At 39.3% G+C, this 27,335-nt stretch overlaps 1 protein-coding gene across 1 annotated transcript in view; it reads left to right on the plus strand.

The window, feature by feature from the left end:
- LOC142349594 (glutaminyl-peptide cyclotransferase-like) overlaps nt 1-27,335 on the plus strand; it is a 183,108-nt gene that overhangs the window by 145,303 nt on the left and 10,470 nt on the right. The window contains exon 2 of the mRNA XM_075401273.1: nt 19,808-19,963. Within this exon, the coding sequence (XP_075257388.1) occupies nt 19,839-19,963 (125 nt within the window). The 5' untranslated portion in view covers nt 19,808-19,838. The remainder of the gene's footprint in view (nt 1-19,807; nt 19,964-27,335) is intronic.

Raw genomic sequence — 27,335 nt, forward strand, 5'->3', positions numbered from 1 at the left:
GAAATATGTTCAACGATACGATAAAAGCGATTGTGAGAAACGGTGGTGGGTAGTCGTTATAGACCAGTTGGTAAGGTGGAGGACTGCTATTCTGCGGTTCAAGAGTTTGAAACCGTGTCGGGAACCCTCACATTTGTAGACATAAAAATTTCTAATCAACACCCTGTCGCCTGTTGTTCGAGAGCACTTCTTGCGACGCTGAGTCTTTTCATGTTCGTGTGTGTGTGTTTGGGGGATGAAAAATTCTAATGCTTCCTATATATCCTATATATTTAACGCGTGAGCTCTAAAAGGGACAACATTTTTTGCATGTTTAAGAGCGTCACTGAGCAGCATGGTTAAGCGAACATATCGAGAGAAGTCAATGACCTAAAAGGCTCAGAGTAGATGGGTGAGAACCGAACCTGGGACAAAAGACTGTTAGTCAGGTGCATCTACCACTCGGTTAAGAGCGCTTGAAAATGTGCTCTCCCAGAAGGAGGATTTACTGTGCTGTGTGCTACGTGTTTTTTAAAAGATTCCGAACTAATTTTGATATGCTTAATGTAAACTTTACATTAAGCATATCATTTGTTTTTCTGCAAAGTTTTAATTTTATAGATTCTGCGCTATTCTAGAAGACCTTTAGCTTTCAACTAAGTTTTTCACGCTTTATTTTTTGATTTGTCTGTGATCTCATATGCTCTCAATCTGAAATATATTTAATGATACGGCAAAAGCGATTGTGAGAAACGGTGGTATGTAGTTGTTATAGTGCAGATTGTAAGACGGAGAATTGCTATTCTAAAGACCGAGTGTTTAAACTCTTTTTGGTTAACCTTCCTTTTTTTAGACATATATATTTGTAATCAATATCATGCCGCCTGTTGATTGTGAGAAATGCTTTCGACGCTGAGTTATTTCGTTTCTCCGTGTGTTCGGGGGATGAAAATGCTAATCCAATTCATCAAACGCGTGAGTTCTAAGTTGGGACAAAATTTTTTTGGCATGTTTAAGGTGCCTCTAGAAGCGCATATTTAAAAGCCGCCTTGAGCAGCTTGGTTAGGCGAACATTTTGTGAGAGGTCAATGATCTAAAAGGCTCAAAGTAGATGGGTGAGAACTGAACCAGGGACAAAAGACTGTTAGTCAGGTGCATCTACCACTAGGCTAGAAGGGCTTGAAAATGTGCTCAACCAGAGGGAGGATTTACTGTCCTGGCTGCTACGTGTTTTTTAATGGCTTCCGAACTAATTTAGATATGCTTAATGTAAACGTGTGTTTTTCTGCAAATTTTAGTTTTACAGATTCTGCGCTACTTTAGAACACTCTTAGTTTTCAACTAAATTTTGCACGCTTTACCTTTAGACTTTTCTGTGATCTCAAGTGCTCTCAATCTGAAATATGTTTAATGATACGATAAAAGCAATTGTGAGAAACGGTTGTATGTAGTCGTTATAGCGCAGGTGGTAAGATGGAGGACTGCAATTCTGAGGTTCAGGAGTTCGAAACCGTGTCGGGAACCCTCACTTTTGTAGACATAAACATTTCTAATCAACACCCTGTCGCCTGTTGTTCGAGAGCACTTCTTGCGACGCTGAGTCTTTTCATGTTCGTGTGTGTGTGTTTGGGGGATGAAAAAAATTCTAATGCTTCCTATATAACCTATATATTAAACGCGTGAGCTCTAAAAGGGACAACATATTTTGCATGTTTAAGAGCGTCATTGAGCAGCATGGTTAAGCGAACATATCGAGAGAAGTCAATGACCTAAAAGGCTCAGAGTAGATGGGTGAGAACCGAACCGGGGACGAAAGACTGTTAGTCAGGTACATCTACCACTAGGCTAAGAGGGCTTGAAAATGTGCTCGCCCAGATAGAGGATGTTCTGTCCTGGCTGCTACGTGATTTTTAAAAGCTTCCGAACCAATTTTGATATGATTATTGTAAACGTGTGTTTTTCTGCAAAATTTTTGCTCTACAGATTCTGCGCTAGTTTGGAACACTCTTAGTTTTCAACTAAGTTTTTCAAGCTTTACTTTTTGATTTTTTTGTGATCTCAAATGCTCTCAATCTGAAATATGTTCAACGATACGATAAAAGCGATTGTGAGAAACGGTGGTGGGTAGTCGTTATAGAGCAGTTGGTAAGGTGGAGGACTTCTATTCTGCGGTTCAAGAGTTGGAAACCGTGTCGGGAACCCTCACATTTGTAGACATAAAAACTTCTAATCAACACCCTGTCGCCTGTTGTTCGAGAGCACTTCTTGCAACGCTGAGTCTTTTCATGTTCGTGTGTGTGTGTGTGTTTGGCGGATGAGAAATGCTAATGCTTCCTATATATCCTATATATTAAACGCGTGAGCTCTAAAAGGGGACAACATTTTTTACATGTTTAAGAGCCGGATTGAGCAGCATGGTTAAGCGAACATATCGAGAGAGGTCAATGACCTAAAAAGCTCAGCGTAGATGGGGGAAAACCGAACTTGGGACAAAAGACTGTTAGTCAGTTGCATCTACCACTAGGCTAAGAGGGCTTGAAAATGTGCTCGCCCAGATAGAGGATGTACTGTCCTGGCTGCTACGTGTTTTTTAAAAGCTTCCGAACTAATTTCGATATGCTTATTGTAAACGTGTGTTTTTCTGCAAGGTTTTAGCTCTACAGATTCTGCGCTACTTTGGAACACTCTTAGTTTTCGACTAAGTTTTTCAAGCTTTACTTTTTGATTTTTCTGTGATCTCAAATGCTCTTAATCCTAAATATGATCAACGATACGATAAAAGCAATTGTGAGAAACGGTGGTGGGTAGTCGTTATAGAGCAGTTGGTAAGGTGGAGGGCTGCTATTCTAAAGGTCGAGGGTTAGAATCTTTTTGGTTAACTTTCCTTTTTTAGACATATATATTTGTAATCAATATCATGCCGCCTGTTGATTTTGAGAATTGCTTGCGACGCTGAGTTATTTTGTTCCTGCGTGTGTTCGGGGGATGAAAATGCTAATGCAATTCATCAAACGCGTGAGCTCTAAATTGGGACACAATTTTTTGCATGTTTAAGGTGCCTCTAGAAGCGCATATTTAAAAGTCGCATTGAGCAGCATGGTTAGGCGAACGTTTTGTGAGAGGTCAATGATCTAAATGGCTCAAAGTAGATGGGTGAGAACTGAACCTGGGACAAAAGACTGTTAGTCAGGTGCATCTACCACTAGTCTAGAAGAGCTTGAAAATGTGCTCAACCAGAGGGAGGATTTACTGTCCTGGCTGCTAGGTGTTTTTTAAAGGCTTCCGAACTAATTTTGATATGCTTAATGTAAACGTGTGTTTTTCTGCAAAATTTTAACTTTACAGATTCTGCGCTATTCTAGAACCCTCTTAGTTTTCAACTAATATTTTTGCGCTATAATTTTTTGATTTGTCTGTGATCTCATATGCTCTCAATCAATGTAGTCGTTATAGCGCAGGTGGTAAGATGGAGGACTGCGATTCTGAGGTTCAAGAGTTCGAACCCATGTTGGGTACCCTCCCTTTTGTAGACCTAAAAATTTCTAATCAACAACCTGTCGCCTGTTGTTCGAGAGCACTTCTTGCGACGCTGAGTCTTTTCTTGTTCGTGTGTGTATGTGTGTTTGGGGGATGAAAAATGCTAATGCTTCCTATATATCCTATATATTGAACGCGTGAGCTCTAAAAGGGGACAACATTTTTTTTGCATGTTTAAGAGCCGGATTGAGAAGCATGGTTAAGCGAACATATCTCGAGAGAGGTCAATGACCTAAAATGCTCAGAGTAGATGGTTGATGGTTGAGAACTGAACCTGGGACAGAAGACTGTTAATCAGGTGCGTCTACCACTAGGCTAAGAGGGCTTGAATCTGTGCTCGCCCAGAAGCACGATTTACTGTTCTGGCTGCTACGTGTTTTTTAATAGCTTCCGAACTAATTTTGAAGTTCTTAATGTAAACATGTGTTTTTCTGCAAAGTTTTAGCTTTACAGATTCTGCGCTATTCTACAACCCGCTTAGCTTTCAACTAAGTTTTTCGCGCTTCACTTTTTGATTTGCCTGTGATCTCATATGCTCTCAATCTGAAATATGTTTAATGACACGATAAAAGCAGCTGTGAGAAACTGTGGTATATAGTCGTTATAGCGCAGGTGGTAAGATGGAGGACTGCTATTCTGAGGTTCAAGAGTTCGAAACCGTGTTGGGAACCCTCACTTTTGTAGACATAAAATTTTCTAATCAACAACGTGTCGCCTGTTGTTCGAGAGCACTTCTTGCGACGCTGAGTCTTTTCATGTTCGTGTGTGTGTGTTTGGGGGATGAAATATGCTAATGCTTCCTATATATCCTATATATTGAACGCGTGAGCTCTAAAAGGGGACAACATTTTTTTTGCATGTTTAAGAGCCGGATTGAGAAGCATGGTTAAGCGAACATATCTCGAGAGAGGTCAATGACCTAAAATGCTCAGAGTAGATGGTTGATGGTTGAGAACTGAACCTGGGACAGAAGACTGTTAATCAGGTGAGTCTACCACTAGGCTAAGAGGGCTTGAATCTGTGCTCGCCCAGAAGCACGATTTACTGTTCTGGCTGCTACGTGTTTTTTAATAGCTTCCGAACTAATTTTGAAGTTCTTAATGTAAACATGTGTTTTTCTGCAAAGTTTTAGCTTTACAGATTCTGCGCTATTCTACAACCCGCTTAGCTTTCAACTAAGTTTTTCGCGCTTCACTTTTTGATTTGCCTGTGATCTCATATGCTCTCAATCTGAAATATGTTTAATGACACGATAAAAGCAGCTGTGAGAAACTGTGGTATATAGTCGTTATAGCGCAAGTGGTAAGATGGAGGACTGCTATTCTGAGGTTCAAGAGTTCGAAACCGTGTTGGGAACCCTCACTTTTGTAGACATTAAATTTTCTAATCAACACCCTGTCGCCTGTTGTTCGAGAGCACTTCTTGCGACGCTGAGTCTTTTCATTTTCGTGTGTGTGTGTTTGCGGGATGAAAAATGCTAATGCTTCCTATATATCCTATATATTAAACGCGTGAGTTCTAAAAGGGGACAACATTTTTTGCATGTTCAAGAGCCGGATTGAGCAGCATGGTTAAGCGAAATATCGAGAGAGGTCAATGACCTAAAGGGCTCAGAATAGATGGGTGAGAACCGAACCTGGGAAAAAAGTCTGTTAGTCAGGTGCGTCTACCACTAGGCTAAGAGGGGTTGAAAATGTGCTTGCCCAGAAGGAGAATTTACTGTCCTGGCTACTACGTCTCCTTTAAAAGCTTCCGAAGTAATTTTGAAGTTCTTAATGTAAACAAGTGTTTTTCTGCAAAGTTTTAATTTTACAGATTCTGCGCTATTCTAGAACCCTCTTAGCTTTCAACTAAGTTTTTCGCGCTATAATTTTTTGATTTGTCTGTGATCTTATATGCTCTCAATCTGAAATATGTTTAATAATGCGATAAAAGCGATTGTGAGAAACGGTGGTATAGTCGTTATAGCGCAGGTGTTAAGATGGAGAACTGCGATTCTGAGGTTCAAGAGTTCGAAACTGTGTCGGGAACCCTCACTTTTGTAGCCATAAAAATTTCTAATCAACACCCTGTGGCCTGTTGTTCGAGAGCACTTCTTGCGATGCTGAGTCTTTTCATGTTCGTGTGTGTGTGTTTGGGGGATGAAAAATTCTAATGCTTCCTATATATCCTATATATTCAACGCGTGAGCTCTAAAAGGGGACAACATTTTTTGCATGTTTAAGAGGCGGATTGGGCAGCAGGGTTAAGCGAACATATGGAGATAGGTCAATGACCTAAAATGCTCAGAGTAGATGGTTGATGGTTGAGAACTGAACCTGGGACAAAAGACTGTTAATCAGGTGCGTCTACCACTAGGCTAAGAGGGCTTGAATGTGTGCTCTCCCAGATAGAGGATGTACTGTCCCTGGCTGCTACGTGTTTTTTAAAAGCTTCCGAACTAATTTCGATATGCTTATTGTAAACGTATGTTTTTCTGCAACGTTTTAGCTCTACAGATTCTGCGCTACTTTGGAACACTCTTCGTTTTCAACTTAGTTTTTTGCGCTTTACTTTTTGATTTGCCTGTTATCTCATATGCTCTTCATCTGAAATATGTTTAATGACACGATAAAAGCGATTATGAGAAACGGTGGTATGTAGTCGTTATAGCGCAGGTGGTAAAATGGAGAACTGCTACTCTGAGGTTCAAGAGTTCGAAACCGTGTCGGGAACCCTCACTTTTGTAGACATAAAAATTTCTAATCAACACCATGTCGCCTTTTTTTTGAGAGCACTTCTTGAGACGCTGAGTCTTTTCATGTTCGTGTGTGTGTGTTTGGGGGATGAAATATGCTAATGCTTCCTATATATCCTATATATTGAACGCGTGAGCTCTAAAAGGGGACAACATTTTTTTGCATGTTTAAGAGCCGCATTGAGCAGCATGGTTAAGTGAACATATCGAGAAAGGTCAATGACTTAAAAGGCTCAGAGTAGATGGTTGAGAACCGAACATGGGACAAAAGACTGTTAGTCAGGTGCATCTACCACTAAGCTAAAAGGGCTTGAAAATGTGCTCGCCCAGAGGGAGGATTTACTGTCCCGGCTGCTACGTGTTTTTTAAAGCCTCCAAATTAGTTTTGAAGTTCTTAATGTAAACAAGTGTTTTTCTGCAAAGTTTTATTTACAGATTCTGCGCTATTCTAGAACCCGCTTAACTTTCAACTTAGTTTTTCGCGCTTTACTTTTTGATTTGCCTGTGATCTCATATGCTCTCAATCTGAAATATGTTTAATGACACGATAAAGCGATTATGAGAAACGGTGGTATGTAGTCGTTATAGCGCAAGTGGTAAAAGGGAGGACTGCTATTCTGAGGTTCAAGAGTTAGAAACCGTGTCGTGAACCCTCACTTTTGTAGACATAAAAATTTCTAATCAACATCCTGTCGCCTGTTTTTTGAGAGCACTTCTTGCGACTGTGAGTCTTTTCATGTTCGTGTGTGTGTGTTTGGGGATGAAAAATGCTAATGCTTCCTATATATCCTATATATTGAACGCGTGAGCTCTAAAAGGTGACAACATTTTTTGCATGTTTAAGAGCCGGATTGGGCGGCATGGTTAAGCGAACGTATCGAGATAGGTCAATGACCTAAAATGCTCAGAGTAGATGGTTGATGGTTGAGAACTGAACCTGGGACAAAAGACTGTTAATCAGGTGCGTCTACCACTAGGCTAAGGGGGATTGAATGTGTGCTCTCCCAGATAGAGGATGTACTGTCCTGGCTGCTACGTGTTTTTTAAAAGCTTCCGAACTAATTTCGATATGCTTATTGTAAACGTGTGTTTTTCTGCAAGGTTTTAGCTCTACAGATTCTGCGCTACTTTGGAACACTCTTCGTTTTCAACTTAGTTTTTTGCGCTTTACTTTTTGATTTGCCTGTGATCTCATATGCTCTTCATCTGAAATATGTTTAATGACACGACAAAAGCGATTATGAGAAACGGTGGTATGTAGTCGTTATAGCGCAGGTGGTAAAATGGAGGACTGCTACTCTGAGGTTCAAGAGTTCGAAACCGTGTCGGGAACCCTCACTTTTGTAGACATAAAAATTTCTAATCAACACCATGTCGCCTTTTTTTTGAGAGCACTTCTTGAGACGCTGAGTCTTTTCATGTTCGTGTGTGTGTGTTTGGGGGATGAAAAATGCTAATGCTTCCTATATATCCTATATATTGAACGCGTGAGCTCTGAAAGGGGACAACATTTTTTTTGCATGTTTAAGAGCCGCATTGAGCAGCATGGTTAAGTGAACATATCGAGAAAGGTCAATGACTTAAAAGGCTCAGAGTAGATGGTTTAGAACCGAACATGGGACAAAAGACTGTTAGTCAGGTGCATCTACCACTAGGCTAAAAGGGCTTGAAAATGTGCTCGCCCAGAGGGATGATTTACTGTCCCGGCTGCTACGTGTTTTTTAAAGCCTCCAAATTAGTTTTGAAGTTCTTAATGTAAACAAGTGTTTTTCTGCAAAGTTTTATTTACAGATTCTGCGCTATTCTAGAACCCGCTTAACTTTCAACTTAGTTTTTCGCGCTTTACTTTTTGATTTGCCTGTGATCTCATATGCTCTCAATCTGAAATATGTTTAATGACACGATAAAGCGATTATGAGAAACGGTGGTATGTAGTCGTTATAGCGCAGGTGGTAAAAAGGAGGACTGCTATTCTGAGGTTCAAGAGTTAGAAACCGTGTCGCGAACCCTCACTTTTGTAGACATAAAAATTTCTAATCAACATCCTGTCGCCTGTTTTTTGAGAGCACTTCTTGCGACTGTGAGTCTTTTCATGTTCGTGTGTGTGTGTTTGGGGATGAAAAATGCTAATGCTTCCTATATATCCTATATATTGAACGCGTGAGCTCTAAAAGGTGACAACATTTTTTGCATGTTTAAGAGCCGGATTGGGCGGCATGGTTAAGCGAACATATCGAGATAGGTCAATGACCTAAAATGCTCAGAGTAGATGGTTGATGGTTGAGAACTGAACCTGGGACAAAAGACTGTTAATCAGGTGCATCTACCACTAGGCTAAGAGGGCTTGAATGCGTGCTCGCCCAGAGGCAGGATTTACTGTCCTGGCTGCTACGTGTTTTTTAAAAGCTTCCGAATTAATTTTGAAGTTCTTATTGTAAACATGTGTTTTTCTGCAAATTTTTAGCTTTACAGATTCTGCGCTACTCCTTGAACCCTCTTAGCTTTCAACTAAGTTTTTCGCGCTTTACTTTTTGATTTTTCTGTGATCTCATATGCTCTCAATCTGAAATATGTTTAATGATACGGTAAAAGCAATTGTGAGAAACGTTGGTATGAGTCGTTATAGTGCAGGTGGTAAGATGGAGGACGGCTAATCTGAGGTTCAAGAGTTGGAAACCGCGTCGGGAACCCCCACTTTTGTAAACATAAAAATTTCTCATCAATACCCTGTCGCCTGTTGTTCGAGAGCACTTCTTGCAACGCTGAGTCTTTTCATGTTCATGTGTGTGTGTGTGTTTGGGGGATGAGAAATGCTAATGCTTCCTATATATCCTATACATTGAACGCGTGAGCTCTAAAAGGTGACAACATTTTTTGCATGTTTAAGAGCCGGATTGGGCGGCATGGTTAAGCGAACATATCGAGATAGGTCAATGACCTAAAATGCTCAGAGTAGATGGTTGATGGTTGAGAACTGAACCTGGGACAAAAGACTGTTAATCAGGTGCATCTACCACTAGGCTAAGAGGGCTTGAATGTGTGCTCGCCCAGAGGCAGGATTTACTGTCCTGGCTGCTACGTGTTTTTTAAAAGCTTCCGAATTAATTTTGAAGTTCTTATTGTAAACATGTGTTTTTCTGCAAATTTTTAGCTTTACAGATTCTGCGCTACTCCTTGAACCCTCTTAGCTTTCAACTAAGTTTTTCGCGCTTTACTTTTTGATTTTTCTGTGATCTCATTTGCTCTCAATCTGAAATATGTTTAATGATACGGTAAAAGCAATTGTGAGAAACGGTGGTATGAGTCGTTATAGTGCAGGTGGTAAGATGGAGGACGGCTAATCTGAGGTTCAAGAGTTGGAAACCGCGTCGGGAACCCCCACTTTTGTAAACATAAAAATTTCTCATCAATACCCTGTCGCCTGTTGTTCGAGAGCACTTCTTGCAACGCTGAGTCTTTTCATGTTCATGTGTGTGTGTGTATTTGGGGGATGAGAAATGCTAATGCTTCCTATATATCCTATATATTAAACGCGTGAGCTCTAAAAGGGGACAACATTTTTTGGATGTTTAAGAGCCGGATTGAGAAGCATGGTTAAGCGAACATATCGAGAGAGGTCAATGACCTAAAATGCTCAGAGTAGATGGTTGATGCTTGAGAACTGAACCTGGGACAAAAGACTGTTAATCAGATGCGTCTACCACTATGCTAACAGGGCTTGAATGTGTGCTCGCCCAGAGGCACGATTTGCTGTCCTGGCTGCTGCGTGTTTTTTAAAAGCTTCCGAATTAATTTGGAAGTTCTTAGTGTAAACATGTGTTTTTCTGCAAATTTTTAGCTTTACAGATTCTGCGCTATTCTTAGAACCCTCTTAGCTTTCAATTAACTTTTTCGCGCTTTACTTTTTGATTTTTCTGTGATCTCATATGCTCTCAATCTGAAATATGTTTAATGATACGGTAAAAGCAATTGTGAGAAACGGTGGTATGAGTCGTTATAGTGCAGGTGGTAAGATGGAGGACTGCTATTCTGAGATTCAAGAGTTGGAAACCGCGTGGGGAACCCTCACTTTTGTAAACATAAATATTTCTAATCAACACCCTGTCGCCTGTTGTTCGAGAGCACTTCTTGCGACGCTGAGTCTTTTCATTTTCGTGTGTGTGTGTGTGTGTTTGGGGGATGATAAATTCTAATGCTTCCTATATATCCTATATATTAAACGCGTGACCTCTAAAAAGGGACAACACTTTTTGGATGTTTAAGAGCCGGATTGAGCAGCATGGTTAAGCGAACATATCGAGAGAGGCCAATGACCTAAAAGGCTCAGAGTAGATGGGTGAGAACCGAACCTGGGACAAAAGACTGTTAGTCAGGTGCATCTACCACTAGGCTAAGATGAGTTGAAAATGTGCTCGCCCAGAAGGAGATTTTACTGTCCTGGCTGCTACGTCTTTTTTAATAGCTTCCGAACTAGTTTTGATATGCTTAATGTAAGCGTGTGTTTTCTGCATAGTTTTAGTTTTACAGATTCTGCGCTATTTTAGAACACTCTTAATTTCCAACAAAGTTTTTCACGCTTTACTTTTTGATTTTTCTGTGATCTCTAATGCTCTCAATCTGAAATATGTTTAATGATACGATAAAAGCGATTGTGAGAAACGGTGGTGTGTAGTCGTTTTAGCGCAGTTGGTATGATGGAGGACTGCTATTCTAAGGGCCGAGAGTTGGAACCCGTGTTGGGTACCCTCACTTTTGTAGACATGAAAATTTCTAATCAAAACCCTGTCGCCTGTTGTTTGAGAGCACTTCTTGCGACTCTGAGTCTTTTCATATTCGTGTGTGTGTGTGTTTGGGGATGAAAAATGCTCTTGCTTCCTATATATCCTATATTTTGAACGCGTGAGCTCTAAAAGGGGACAACATTTTTTTGCATGTTTAAGAGCCGCATTGAGCAGCATGGTTAAGCGAACATATCGAGAAAGGTCAATGACTTAAAAGGCTCAGATTAGATGGGTGAGAACCGAATCTGGGACAAAAGACTGTTAGTCAGGTGCATCTACCACTAGGCTAAAAGGGCTTGAAAGTGTGCTCGCCCAGAGGGAGGATTTACTGTCCCGGCTGCTACGTGTTTTTTTAAAGCCTCCAAATTATTTTTGATGTTCTTAATGTAAACATGTGTTTTTCTGCAAATTTTTAGTTTTACAGATTCTGCGCTATTCCTAGAACCCTCTTAGCTTTCAACTAAGTTTTTCGCGCTTTACTTTTTGATTTTTTTGTGATCTCATATGCTCTCAATCTGAAATATGTTTAATGATACGGTAAAAGCAATTGTGAGAAACGGTGGTATAAGTCGTCATAGTGCAGGTGGTAAGATGGAGGACTGCTATTCTGAGGTTCAGGAGTTGGAAACCGCGTCGGGAACCCTCACCTTTGTAGACAAAAAAATTTCTAATCGACACCCTGTCGCCTGTTGTTAGAGAGCACTTCTTGCGACGCTGAGTCTTTTCATGTTCGTGTGTGAGTTTGGTGGATGAAAAATGCTAATGCTTCCTATATATCCGATATGTTAAACGCGTAAACTCTAAAACGGGCACAACATTTTTGCATGTTTGAGAGCCGGATTGAGCAGCATGGTTAAGCAAACATATCGAGAGAGGTCAACGACCTAAAAGGCTCAGAGTAGATGGGTGAGAACCGAATCTGGGACCAAAGACTGTTAGTCAGGTGCATCTACAACTAGGCTAGGAGGGCTTGAAAATGTGCTCAACCAGAGGCAGGCTTCGCTGTCCTGGCTGCTACGTGTTTTTTAAAGGCTTCCGAACTAATTTTGATATGCTTAATGTAAACGTGTGTTTTTCTGCTAAGTTTAAGCTTTACAGATTCTGCGCTATTTTAGAACACTCTTAGTTTTCAACTAAGTTTTTCACGCTTTACCTTTTGGTTTTTCTGTGATCTCAAATGTTCTTAATCTGAAATATGTTTAATGAAACGATAAAAGCGATTGTGAGAAACGGTGGAGTGTAGTCGTTTCAGCGCAGTTGGTATGATGGAGGACTGCTATTCTAAGGGCCGAGAGTTGGAACCCGTGTTGGGTACTCTCAATTTGTAGACATGAAAATTTCTAATGAACACCCTGTCGCCTGTTGTTTGAGAGCATTTCTTGCGACTCTGAGTCTTTTCATGTTCGTGTGTGTGTGTTTGGGGATGAAAAATGCTAAAGCTTCCTATATATCCTATATATTAAACGCGTGAGCTCTAAAAGGTGACAACATTTTTTGCATGTTTAAGAGCCGGATTGGGCAGCATGGTTAAGCGAACATATCGAGATAGGTCAATGACCTAAAATGCTCAGAGTAGATGGTTGATGGATGAGAACTGAACCTGGGACAAAAAACTGTTAATCAGGTGCATCTACCACTAGGCTAAGAGGGCTTGAATGTGTGCTCGCCCATAGGCAGGCTTCACTGTCCTGGCTGCTACGTGTTTTTTAAAGGCTTCCGAACTAATTTTGATATGCTTAATGCAAACGTGTGTTTTTCTGCAAAGTTTTAACTTACAGATTTTGCGCTATTCTGGAACCCTCTTAGCTTTCAACTAAGTTTCTCACACTTTACTTTTTGATTTGTCTGTGATCTCATATGCTCTCAATCTGAAATATGTTTAATGATACGGTAAAAGCAATTGTGAGAAACGGTGGTATGAGTCGTTATAGAGCAGTTGGTAAGGTGGAGGACTGCTATTCTGCGGTTCAAGAGTTGGAAACCGTGTCGGGAACCCTCACATTTGTAGACATAAAAATTTTTAATCCACACCCTGTTGCCTGTTGTTCGAGAGCACTTCTTGCGACGCTGAGTCCTTTCGTGTTTGTGTGTGGGTGTGTGTATGGGGGTTGAAAACTGCTAATATTTTCTATATACCTATATTTTAAACGCGTTAGCTCTATAAGGGGACAAAATTTTTTGCATATTTAAGGGGCCTAACCAAGCGCATGTTTAAAAGCCGGATTGAGCTGCTTGGTTAAGCGAACATATCGAGACAGGTCAATGAGGTAAAAGGCTTAAAATAGATGGGTGAGAACCAAACCTTGGAAAAAAGAATGTTAATCAGGTGCAGTTACCACAAGGCTAAGAGGTCGTGAATGTTTGCTGGCCCAGAGGGAGGATTTACTGTCCGGGTTGCTAAGTGATTTTAAATGCTCCCGAACTAATTTTGATATGCTTAATGTAAACGTGTGTTTTTCTGCAAAGTTTTAACTTACAGATTTTGCGCTATTCTGGAACCCTCTTAGCTTTCAACTAAGTTTCTCACACTTTACTTTTTGATTTGTCTGTGATCTCATATGCTCTCAATCTGAAATATGTTTAATGATACGGTAAAAGCAATTGTGAGAAACTGTGGTATGAGTCGTTATAGTGCAGGTGGTAAGATGGAGGACTGCTATTCTGAGGTTCAAGAGTTGGAAACCGCGTGGGGAACCCTCACATTTGTAGACATAAAAATTTCTAATCAACACCCTGTTGCCTGTTGTTCGAGAGCACTTCTTGCGACGCTGAGTCCTTTCATGTTTGTGTGTGTGTGTGTGTTTGGGGGTTGAAAACTGCTAATGTTTTCTATATAACTATATTTTAAACGCGTTAGCTCTATAAGGGGACAAAATTTTTTGCATATTTAAGGGGCCTAACGAAGCGCATGTTTAAAAACCGGGTTGAGCTGCTTGGTTAAGCGAACATATCGAGACAGGTCAATGAGGTAAAAGGCTTAAAATAGATGGGTGAGAACCAAACCTTGGAAAAAAGAATGTTAATCAGGTGCAGTTACCACAAGGCTAAGAGGTCGTGAATGTTTGCTGGCCCAGAGGGAGGATTTATTGTCCGGGTTGCTAAGTGATTTTAAATGCTCCCGAACTAATTTTGATATGCTTAATGTAAACGTGTGTTTTTCTGCAAAGTTTTAACTTACAGATTTTGCGCTATTCTGGAACCCTCTTAGCTTTCAACTAAGTTTCTCACACTTTACTTTTTGATTTGTCTGTGATTCCATATGCTCTCAATCTGAAATATGTTTAATGATAGAATAAAAGCGATTGTGAGAAACGGTGGTATGTAGTCGTTATAGTGCAGATTGTAAGATGTAGGACTGATATTCTAAAGCTCGAGTTTTTAAACTCATGTCGGTTAACCTTCCTTTTTTTAAGACATATACATTTCTAACCATTATCATGCAGCCTGTTGTTCGTGAGCATTTCATATGCTCTCAATCTGAAATATGTTTAATGATACAATAAAAGCGATTGTGAGAAACGGTGGTATGTAGTCGTTAGAGTGCAGATTGTAAGATGTAGGACTGATATTCTAAAGCTCGAGGTTTTAAACTCATGTCGGTTAACCTTCCTTTTTTTAAGACATATACATTTCTAACCATTATCATGCAGCCTGTTGTTCGTGAGCATTTCTTGCGACGCTGAGTTTTTTTGTTCCTGCATGTGTTCGGGGGGTGAAAGTGCTAATCCAATTTATCAAACGCGTGAGCTCTAAATTGGGACAAAATTTTTTGCATGTTTAAGGTGCCTCTCGAAGCGCATATTTAAAAGCCGCATTGAGCAGCATGGTTAGGCGAACATTTTGTTAGAGGTCATTGATCTAACTGGCTCAAAGTAGATGGATGAGAACCGAAACTGGACAGAAGACTGTTAGTCAGGTGCCGCTACCGCGAGGCTAAGAGGGCATGAAAAAATGCTCGCCACGAGGGAGGATTATTTGTCCTGGGTTCTAAGTAATTTTTAAATGCTCCAGAACTGAGTTTGAAATGAACGCTTGTTGTTCTGCAAATTTTTAGCTTAACAAAATCTGCGCTTATCTAGAACACTCTTAGGTTTCAACTAAGTTTTTCACGCTTTACTATTTGATATTTGCGTAATATGGGATGCTCTCAGTCTTAAATATGTTTTTTTGATAAGATGAAACCGGTTGTGGAAGTGATGGTTTGTAGTGGTTATTACGCAGTTCATAAGATGGAGGACTTCTAATCTAAAGTTTCTACCGAAGTATTAATCTATTACCATTATCCATAAACTGCTATAATTTATTAAATAGTTTCATATATTGTATGCGAAACATGACAACGACAAAGTCAACCAGTAGTGGTTCAGACTTAACATGTCCACATTGCTCGTCAACAGTTGATGAAACTACAAATTCTATTGGGTGCGACAAATGTGGTTGCTGGGTACACCACAATTGCAGAGAGATTCAAACTGAAGCGTTGACATAAATGTGCACCGAAGGCGTCTTTTGGTTTTGCAATGAGTGCACCAAAGCCGTGAAGAAGCTTGTGAGATTGAAGACAACGACAGAGATGGAATTCAAGGAAGACATAAACAACAGTATACAGGAAATCAAATCGGCACTGTCAGACCTGAAAGCTAAGTCAATTACCTCTATAATTCATCCCCAACCAAAACTGCTTAATGTCAACAATGAAAGCTCTGCAGAGATAGATACCAGTTTGGAAATTAAAATTTTGGGTATACCAAAATTTTCCTCGCAACCAAATTCAAAATATTCGGACAGTATGCAGCATGAAATTAAAGAGACTCAGCGAATCATTGATTTTCTTGGACAAAAGGAAAACACAGTTTCGAATATCAGACGATTAGTTAAATTTACCAAATCAAGTTCTATACCAAGATCGCTGTTAGCGAGTTTCAACGATTCAATTCCTGGACGGTAAGAAAATTGCTTGCAAACGCTCATAAAATTAAGTACTTTAATCAAGACAATGGAACAAAGATCTCTGTTAGCAAGTCTCTGACCAAGGACGAGCAAATCAAAGAGAAGGGATGTCGAATCAAACGATATAAACTATTTAACAAAGAAGGGTGCCTGCGCAACAAATTTTGAATCTTCAACCAGAAACTCTTCTATGATGGGTCTGAAATTGAGGTTTGTCAATGGTGAATAATTGTGAAACAGGAATCCATGGAATATCTCGAGTCATTTGTATTCAATATACGTAGTATAATCAATCGAGATAAATGCACTAGACTTGCTAACTACGTAAATCAGAGAATTTTAGACTTCTTCATGCTTACCGCGACTTGGCTTCATTGTTCATTTTGCGATAACGAACTCTTTCTTCCCAGTTACGCAATATTTCGATCAGAAAAGAAGGCTGATAATAACACATCGAAACACGGAGGTGTTTTGATTGCCATCAAGAATACTTTTGTCTCCAGACAAATTCCTCTTAATACAAGCATTGATGGAGGCGTCCTAGCATGATCTCTCAGTTTTAATTATCGGGGTATTTTACTTGTTTGTTTTTTTGCCCCACCGAATTCATCATGTCCCAGTTCTTACGCTATATCACCTCAAGATCGATATCTACTGTTTGAGGAAATCTTTACATTGTCAAAAATCCTTCTATTCAACAATTGTGTATGGTGATTTCAATTTGCTGGATATTGATTGGCACGATTACTCAGCTAAGAACTCAGATACACAGAAGTTTGTTGACCTAATTAGCTTTTACAACTTTCAGCAAATTATTGATTTCGCCACTGCAACATCCTGGATCTTGTCGTAGTACACCCAAAAACAGAAGTTATATCCTGCAAGAAAAATAATCTGGACAATAGTTTGTTATCGAATCATGATGCAATTGCCCTTAAATTTAGAGTCAGAAACTTAAGCTCTTCGTACCTAAAGGAAACAAAATCAAAGATAGTTTACAGCTTCTGTAAGGCTAAATTTGATGAAATGGATAAACAGATAACTGAATTACCTTTTCAAGGATTTTGGAGTAACATTAATGTTCTGCTTGAACAGTGGTACAATCAGATTAGACCCATAATTTTTGAAAACGTTTCAAACATGACAATGCATCGATTGCAATTATCACCCTGGATTAAACCGCCTACATCAAACGGAATTAAGCGCCTTGAAACAGCTAGAAGGAATAATGCAAGCAATATAAAGAAAATAGCAATGCTAGAGGGCCTTGCTGAAGCGATGATTGAAGAAGATGAGGATGAGTTTGAATCAAATTTAGCAGCATCCCGATCCACTGAAAAACTTTTCACATACTACAGAAAATTCAAGTCGTCTGCAAATCCAAGCTCTGTCTCCTTTAAGAATGAGCTAGCTAATGATCCTGTTCGTCAATGCTCGCTTTTCTCACAATATTTTGCTTCAATTTTAAAAATTTCTTCCAGCTTTGTACCGAACAATTCACACTCGTTGCTACCCTTATTTGCAGATTTTGACATTTCCGAACAAACGATTGAAAAAATATGCGGAAACTTAGATGTTTACAAAGCCAAAGGTCCGGACGAAATTCCTGCAACTGTAAACAAAAGATGTTCAAGGGCAGTCAGTAAATCCCTAAGCCAAATTTTCTACCAAAAAATAATGTTTTTGCAGGTAGCTGGAAAAACTCAGTAGTCGTTCCCACCTACAAAAAAGGTTGTAAGTCTGATGTAGAGAATTATAGGCAGTTTTCTCTTCTTACGATTGCATCTAAAATTTTTGAACGTTCTTTGTTTTTTTGTCTTTACCGACATTTAGAACCAATATTCAATAAAGCACAACATGGTTTTCGAAAAGGTCGTTCTTGCGTCTTTCAACTTTTAGTTTACCTGGAATAAATCTATAAATCAACTAATTCAAAAGAAAATATTGACATAATTTATACCGACTATGAGAAAGCGTTTGATAATGTCGATCACGGTATTCTTTAAACAAAACTATTCAATCTTGGTGTCCGCGGAAAGGTTATCAAATTACTGCAATCTTATCTAATCGGAAGGACGCAGAGAGTTAGAATCAACGGTCATTTTTCAGAAAGCCTTAACGTTACAAGTGGAGTTCCGCAGGGATCTCTTCTGGCATTGCTCTTCTTCGTAATCTACGTTAATGATTTACCTTGCAGAGCTGTTGTTTCTCTTCTCTGTGCCGACGACGCTAATTTCATATCAGTTAACAAGTCCAGTCTAATCTGTCAATTGGATATTAATAGAAAGATGAAGTGGAGTGAACAACACAAAGTTCCCTTAAACAATGAAAAATGCTCTCATATCGCAATGTCTAATTCCGTGCATCACTTCAGTTTCTCCGGAACCTTGATCCAAAAAGTACACAGACAGAAGGATTCAGGAGTTTATGTAACAAGTGATCTTAAATGGGACTTCCACATAAAAAAGTACGCAAACAAAGCGCTCGGAGTTCTTTTCATGTTAAAGAGAAGCTCACCACGCCTAACTCCTTCAGCTAAACTAAACTTGTAGAAATCTATGGTATTGTCCTGTTTGTTATACGGAAGTGTTTGTTGGTTTGCTAATGTAACAAACACAAAATTACTCGAAAGTGTTAAGAAAAAGAGTTTGAAATGGATCAACAACACGAGCAATAACAATTATAAAGAACTACTTTATTACAGTCGTATCTTACCTTCTTTCTTTATATCTACAATTACAGTATTTACTTTTTCTTTCTCAATCTCTTACGGGTCATTTCAACTTTATCATTGACCAATTTGTCTGCATGAGGAATACCACACGTTCATTACGGAGTGACAACGATCTGAAATTCGACCATTCAAAACCACGTCTTGAAATTTGCTAGCAAAGCTTCTATTGAACTTGTGCTCTTGTTAATAGACTTCACAGAGTTTACAATTTTGAAATGCAACGGGTTTGAAAAGTCGACTACTCAATTCTCTGTGGCATTACTTTGAAACGAGTGATCGACGAACTAGTCAGCGATACGTGTAAAATTTAACAGCAGCCTTGGACAAAGAAAAGGGACACCGTCCCCGCGCCCGACGAACCCGAAGGGCCAAATCCCTACTAGTACTTTTACTACTGAAACTAATTTTTGAGTTTAAGTCGCGATTGAGCGCAAGGTTCAACAGCGCTCCTATTGAACATGTTTTAGGGGTACTTAAGCATGTAACCTAGCGTAATAATTGCGTTCTGGCACGCGCTTTACCATCATTTTTAAGCTCATAATATGGACAATTTTTTGCCCTGATTAAGCATGAGCTATAGCAAAAACAAGCAAGTCACACGCCATTGTTCAGAAATTTGCTTTAGAAAGAGCAAAAGACAAGTGCAATACGCATAGATAGCTTAAGTGGTGAGACCTATGGCTGTTAAACGAGGGGCATGGGTTGGAGCCGGAGTTGGTGCGAAACAGACACCTTTACTTCTTTTGAACCTTTTCGTGTACAAAATTTTCTTGTTATGGTTTTGCGAGCCTGCTAGTTTAATAATTAATCGTGTGATCGTTTTCTTCACTCCGTTCTCCTATTCCCTTTCCTCCCATGTTGCACGACCGGGCTTTTAGTGATGACACCCCCAATTTGTGCCAAAGTTACTAAGAAGCGGTGATATGAATACTGTCTGAGTAGAAAAAAACTAGTAATGTGGAGCTACTTCGCTTGTTTCTAGATCAAAATTAGTCTATATTTATCCTCATCTACGCATGTCCTCCAAAGACATTGTTGGAATGTTCTGTGCCATGCACGGAATCAGGCTACCGTCCTTCTTATTATTCCAGAATGGTTTGCGGAGTGCAGCTTTGACTACATGAAGAGACGTCCAAATGCAAACCGCAACGTCTACTATAAGTCTCCTATATCCGGCACCAGAGCAAAGGGCGCCAAGGACAACGTAATGTGGGAGTTTTCCAGGAGCAAGCCTGTGATTTATTGGTAAGCACTGATTCCATGATCTTGAATTAGCGACAATATTAGATTTGCAGTAATGACAGAACCTCGATCTTTCTTGTCTAAACAATAGATTCAATATTTTATTAATAGCCGCGTCAGCAATTCCAGGCGGCTATTACTGCGCGCCTGTTTTTTTACAATTCAAAGAATTTGAATTGTATTGGGGCGCTGTCTGTTCACACATTTTCACCATTTTTGAAATCAAATTGGAGTAGTGATTTTGGTCACACCGAAACAGAAAGTGGAGCGAGAAAGCGAGCGATTTTGCATTGTGAAATTTTTTCACTCTAATTTTAAAGTAGAGTGAGAAAACGGTGTTTGAACAAAAATTCGCTTTCTCGCTAGTGGTTTTTTTTGTTCACATGCGGCATTTTGACTTCGATTTATTGTGTTTTTTCAAATTTTTTGGATCGGATTTTTTTCTAAACGGTTTTTCCCAATCCATTCATAAAAATTATTCTAGTCCAATTTCAACCAAATTTCCGTTTCTCGCGTATGGTTTTTCGTCCACATGCGGCATTTTGACATTGATTTTTTTATCTCATTTTTTTTGGAAATGGTTTCCCAAATTCACTCAATCCGTTCTAGGTCTAGTTTTTTGTTTAGTCAATCAAAGGTTTTTGAAATGGTTCAGTTCATCCTATCAATCAAATTGTTTCCTCATGCTTCAATCTCCCTTTTAATCACTTCTGTAAAGATGGTATAATTTTCTCTTTTTATGGTAATCATATGTTTGCTTGTTATTTAACCCGCATGTTTGAATTCTTCACTCGTTAGGTAATCATATGTATTCATACTACTAACCGCCTTCCTTATTTATATATCATCCACTTGTCCCAGCAGTCACACTGCTCAAAATGTTCAAAACATTTCAGGGGTGGAGGGGTTTGATGTTACTCATGCGCCACTTACCAGCACGTAAAGTCTAGCGGACTCAGCGCTAGGCGTGAACACCATGATAAATTCGCTGCGAAACGAAAGCAACTCTAATCTCCTCAGAGGCCATAGCTCTACGCCAGGAAGCGGCCGATTGCCAGACATTGCAAGCTTCCTGGGAAGCCTGTCCTGAACACTGCAGTTACTGGCTGAACCTCGAGGAAAGCGAAAGAGTTTATAAAGAACATCTACAAACGAATTGTTCATTGAAAAGCAATCTTTTTTACGCTGCCCAGAAACAAGAAGGCCTTGAGTTCACCGATACCTTGAATGGACTTCTTTCTGACACGTAAATGATTCGAACGCGGAAACGGTAATATACTGCGCAATGGTGTGCCTCATTTCGTTATTTAAAGAACAAGAACGGAGGATGACGCCTCAAATAACAAAACATTGCAAGACGGTTTGATCAATGGATGAAGTAGGACATAGATTCCCTGTTTCGTGAAGCAGAAGTTATCCGAGAACGGATAAGCAGAACGAAAGCAAAACTATCTGTTGATGAATACAAAGAATTTGATAAACACATGTCAGCAGGAAAGATTTCCAATGCCTTTAGAAAACTTACAGAAGAAGCGAAGGGTGGTGTCCTTTGTTTAACTGATAAAATTGACTGGAAAACAGTCCTTGATGTCTTACACGAGGAACATCAGGAACCACGCGATGCAAATGAGAATAATCTAGTGAACAATGAACATCCGAAAAGTTTACCATACCATAAATCCATATTTGAAGAACTCAATGCCTCAATGATTAGAAAGTTGTGTCATGAAAACGCATGGAAGCCATGGCTTTTCCGGTCTTGATGTCAATGAATGGCGAAGGCTTCTGAATCCTATAAGTTTTCCTCAACTGATCTATGCAAAACGATTGGTAAACTAGCAATACGCATAGCTACCTCTCATTTGACTTGCCTTCTTCCATATAATTCATATAATTTGATAGCTCTTGATAAATCCCTTGGTGTTCAATCAATAGGAACTGGGAAGTTCTCAGGCAAATTATTGGAAGAACTTTTGTCAAATATATGAAAACCAACCTCAAAATTTTGGGTAGTGATCAGCAACTATGTAGGGGTCAAAAAGGAGGAATTGAACATGTAATTCATTCATTGAGAGCTGCTTTTAAGAACACAGATTCGGAGGTGATATTCGCAAAAAACGCTTCCAATAGTCTCAACCGTGATCTTGCTTTACGAAAAACACAGAAATTATGCCCTTCTCTCGATCATTCCATATGTAATTCATATCGTGAACCATCAAATTTGTTAATTTACAAACAAACAATATTTTATCGAAGGTACATTCCAAGGCGACCCCCTTGCAATTTCGTTGTATGGAATTGCAATTATCCCCTTAATTAAAATTTTTGACAGCTGCTTCACAATTCAAAAGTAGTATGCGGACGACGGCAACGCTGTCGGCTCTCTTGCTAACTTTTGACTCATGACTTATGAAGATACCCAGATACTTATAGACAGGTTTCTCGTCAATAATATTGTCGATTTTTAGGAGTGGGATTTTTTAAAATGGTTTTCCCCATCCATTCATAGTTCATTCTATGCCTAGTGTTTTGTTTGAACCAATTTTGTCTTTCTCGCGGGTGGATTTTTTTCACATGTCAAATTTTTGACATTGATTTTCAGTTCGCTTTCTCGCTAGTGGTTTTTTTGTTCACATGCGGCATTTTGACTTCGATTTATTGTGTTTTTTCAAATTTTTTGGATCGGATTTTTTTCTAAACGGTTTTCCCAATCCATTCATAAAAATTATTCTAGTCCAATTTCAACCAAATTTCCGTTTCTCGCGTATGGTTTTTCGTCCACATGCGGCATTTTGACATTGATTTTTTTATCTCATTTTTTTTGGAAATGGTTTCCCAAATTCACTCAATCCGTTCTAGGTCTAGTTTTTTGTTTAGTCAATCAAAGGTTTTTGAAATGGTTCAGTTCATCCTATCAATCAAATTGTTTCCCCATGCTTCAATCTCCCTTTTAATCACTTCTGTAAAGATGGTATAATTTTCTCTTTTTATGGTAATCATATGTTTGCTTGTTATTTAACCCGCATGTTTGAATTCTTCACTCGTTAGGTAATCATATGTATTCAGACTACTAACCGCCTTCCTTATTTATATATCATCCACTTGTCCCAGCAGTCACACTGCTCAAAATGTTCAAAACATTTCAGGGGTGGAGGGGTTTGATGTTACTCATGCGCCACTTACCAGCACGTAAAGTCTAGCGGACTCAGCGCTAGGCGTGAACACCATAAATTCGCTGCGAAACGAAAGCAACTCTAATCTCCTCAGAGGCCATAGCTCTACGCCAGGAAGCGGCCGATTGCCAGACATTGCAAGCTTCCTGGGAAGCCTGTCCTGAACACTGCAGTTACTGGCTGAACCTCGAGGAAAGCGAAAGAGTTTATAAAGAACATCTACAAACGAATTGTTCATTGAAAAGCAATCTTTTTTACGCTGCCCAGAAACGAGAAGGCCTTGAGTTCACCGATACCTTGAATGGACTTCTTTCTGACACTTAAATGATTCGAACGCGGAAACGGTAATATACTGCGCAATGGTGTGCCTCATTTCGTTATTTAAAGAACAAGAACGGAGGATGACGCCTCAAATAACAAAACATTGCAAGACGGTTTGATCAATGGATGAAGTAGGACATAGATTCCCTGTTTCGTGAAGCAGAAGTTATCCGGGAACGGATAAGCAGAACGAAAGCAAAACTATCTGTTGATGAATACAAAGAATTTGATAAACACATGTCAGCAGGAAAGATTTCCAATGCCTTTAGAAAACTTACAGAAGAAGCGAAGGGTGGTGTCCTTTGTTTAACTGATAAAATTGACTGGAAAACAGTCCTTGATGTCTTACACGAGGAACATCAGGAACCACGCGATGCAAATGAGAATAATCTAGTGAACAATGAAAATCCGAAAAGTTTACCATACCATAAATCCATATTTGAAGAACTCAATGCCTCAATGATTAGAAAGTTGTGTCATGAAAACGCATGGAAGCCATGGCTTTTCCGGTCTTGATGTCAATGAATGGCGAAGGCTTCTGAATCCTATAATTTTTCCTCAACTGATCTATGCAAAACGATTGGTAAACTAGCAATACGCATAGCTACCTCTCATTTGACTTGCCTTCTTCCATATAATTCATATAATTTGATAGCTCTTGATAAATCCCTTGGTGTTCAATCAATAGGAACTGGGAAGTTCTCAGGCAAATTATTGGAAGAACTTTTGTCAAATATATGAAAACCAACCTCAAAATTTTGGGTAGTGATCAGCAACTATGTAGGGGTCAAAAAGGAGGAATTGAACATGTAATTCATTCATTGAGAGCTGCTTTTAAGAACACAGATTCGGAGGTGATATTCGCAAAAAACGCTTCCAATAGTCTCAACCGTGATCTTGCTTTACGAAAAACACAGAAATTATGCCCTTCTCTTGATCATTCCATATGTAATTCATATCATGAACCATCAAATTTGTTAATTTACAAACAAACAATATTTTATCGAAGGTACATTCCAAGGCGACCCCCTTGCAATTTCGTTGTATGGAATTGCAATTATCCCCTTAATTAAAATTTTTGACAGCTGCTTCACAATTCAAAAGTGGTATGCGGACGACGGCAACGCTGTCGGCTGTCTTGATAACTTTTGACTCATGACTTATGAAGATACCCAGATACTTATAGACAGGTTTCTCGTCAATAATATTGTCGATTTTTAGGAGCGGGATTTTTTTAAATGGTTCTCCCTATCCATTCATAGTTCATTCTATGCCTAGTTTTTTGTTTGATCCAATTTTTTCTTTCTCGCGAGTGGGTTTTTTTTCACATGTAAAATTTTTGACATTGATTTTCAGTTTTTTAAAATTTTTTGGATATATTTTTTGAAATGGTTTTCCCATTTCACTCTTAGACCGTTCTTGCTCTCGTTCCTGTTTACTCCATGAAATTTTTTTGAATTGCACGTCAGGCCTTGTGTTGCTATGTTTTTAATTTCTGTTCACTCATTTTTAATTGCTCTCAAACGAAGTTTGGAGCAATTATTTTAGTCCTGTCGGTCTTTTTCTATGAGATTTTTCGCTCAAAAACGGGATAAATAGGAAGCGCCCAGCGGGCATTAAGTTCTTTTAGAGCCTTTCAACTCTCTTTCAGCTCAAAATGTTTTGGAGACTTATACGGCGGTTCTTAGAAGACACCCAAACTGTTGACCCCACTCCCTCCCCATCAGCGCCAAAGTTTTTTGAATTGTACGTCAGGACTTGTCCTGGTGTGTTTTTTTTACTTCCTAGAACAGATTTTACTGTTTCATCTTACCGTGGCGTCATTTCTGCTTTTAGGTCATTGTTTCGTCTTACCGTGACGTCATTTCTGCTTTTAGGTCAATTGGGTGACCTCACTAAAAAAAAAGATTTGTGAACTCGCTTATGGAACTTTTATTTTTATGAACATTTAACTAGTTAAAGAGCAATAGTGTGCATCTAAGTGGTGCCAAACAATTGTGATAAACTTATTAAATAGCAAAATAGCGTTTGCTATTTAATGTTAGTTCTTCAGATGTTGTTTTGGCCATCCATTGAGTAGAGATCGTGACACGTGACAGAACACAACCTGAGACTCCCGTCAGGCATCAACATCACCAGGTTGTTTCTTTTCATATCAAATTTTTCAATTGTTCCATAAATATTAAAGAAATCTGTTTGATCATTTGTTCTCCATGTACTGCCATAGTGTTTCTTAGGTGAATGTTGACAACGCGCTTCAAGCCGAAGAGAATTCCAGGCTTCTCTAGGAGATTAGTTGTCGGAACATAGCGGACGAAGTACCTGGACCCTATGCAGACAAAGGCGACGATACGCTCCGTCAGAGGTGCTACCCATGAGGATTTGACCAAACTCCTCAGCAGTATAGATCAAAGAAACTACACACTGTAACTGTAATTACTGTACTTGTAATTGCAAGTGCAAATGACTTTTCAAATGAATGGAGAAAATTAATAAACACAATTATTAGTAAATTGCATCCAGGCTTCATTTTTTTCCAAAAACTGTTGGCTCCACAAATAATCAATAATCAATCTAATTGTGTCCGCATGCTTCAATCTCCCTTTTAATCACTTCTTTAAAGATGGTATAATTTTCTCTCTTTATGGTAATAATATGTTTGCTTGTTATTCAACCCGCATGTTTGAATTCTTCACTCGTTAGTTAATCATATGTTTTCAGACTACTAACCGCCTTCCTTATTTATATATCATCCACTTGTCCCAGCAGTCACACTGCTCAAAATGTTCAAAACATTTCAGGGGTGGAGGGGTTTGATGTTACTCATGCGCCACTTACCAGCACGTAAAGTGTAGGGGACTCAGCGCTAGGCGTGAACACCATGATTAACTTTGTTGCGAAACGAAAGCAACTCTAAACTCCTCAGAGGCCACAACTCTGCGCCATGCAGCGGCCGATAGCCAGACATTGCAAGCTTCTTGGGAAGCCTGTCTTGAACACTGCAGTTACTGGCTGAACCTCAAATGTTAATGAGCTTATAAAGAACTTCTACAAACGACTTGTTCATTGGAAAGCAATCGGTAATATACTGCGCAATGGTGTACCTCATTTCATTCTTGCAAGAACAAGAACGGAGGATGACGCCTCAAATAACAAAACATTGCAGGAGGGTTTGATCAATGGATGAAGTGGGACATAGATTCCCTGTTTCGTGAAGCAGAAGTTATCCGGGAACGGATAAGCAGAACTAAAGCAAAACTATCTGTTGATGAATACAAAGAATTTGATAAACACATGTCAGCAGGAAAGATTTCCAATGCCTTTAGAAAACTTACAGAAGAAGCGAAGGGTGGTGTCCTTTGTTTAACTGATAAAATTGACTGGAAAACAGTCCTTGATGTCTTACACGAGGAACATCAGGAACCACGCGATGCAAATGAGAATAATCTAGTGAACAATGAACATCCGAAAAGTTTACCATACCATAAATCCATATTTGAAGAACTCAATGCCTCAATGATTAGAAAGTTGTGTCATGAAAACGCATGGAAGCCATGGCTTTTCCGGTCTTGATGTCAATGAATGGCGAAGGCTTCTGAATCCTATAAGTATTCCTCAACTGATCTATGCAAAACGATTGGTAAACTAGCAATACGCATAGCTACGTCTCATTTGACTTGCCTTCTTCCATATAATTCATATAATTTGATAGCTCTTGATAAATCCCTTGGTGTTCAATCAATAGGAACTGGGAAGTTCTCAGGCAAATTATTGGAAGAACTTTTGTCAAATATATGAAAACCAACCTCAAGATTTTGGGTAGTGATCAGCAACTATAGGGGTCAAAAAGGAGGAATTGAACATGTAATTCATTCATTGAG

This window comes from Convolutriloba macropyga, chromosome 11 (assembly GCF_964194025.1).
Source record: "Convolutriloba macropyga chromosome 11, txConMacr16.3, whole genome shotgun sequence".
Lineage (NCBI taxonomy): Eukaryota > Metazoa > Xenacoelomorpha > Acoela > Convolutidae > Convolutriloba > Convolutriloba macropyga.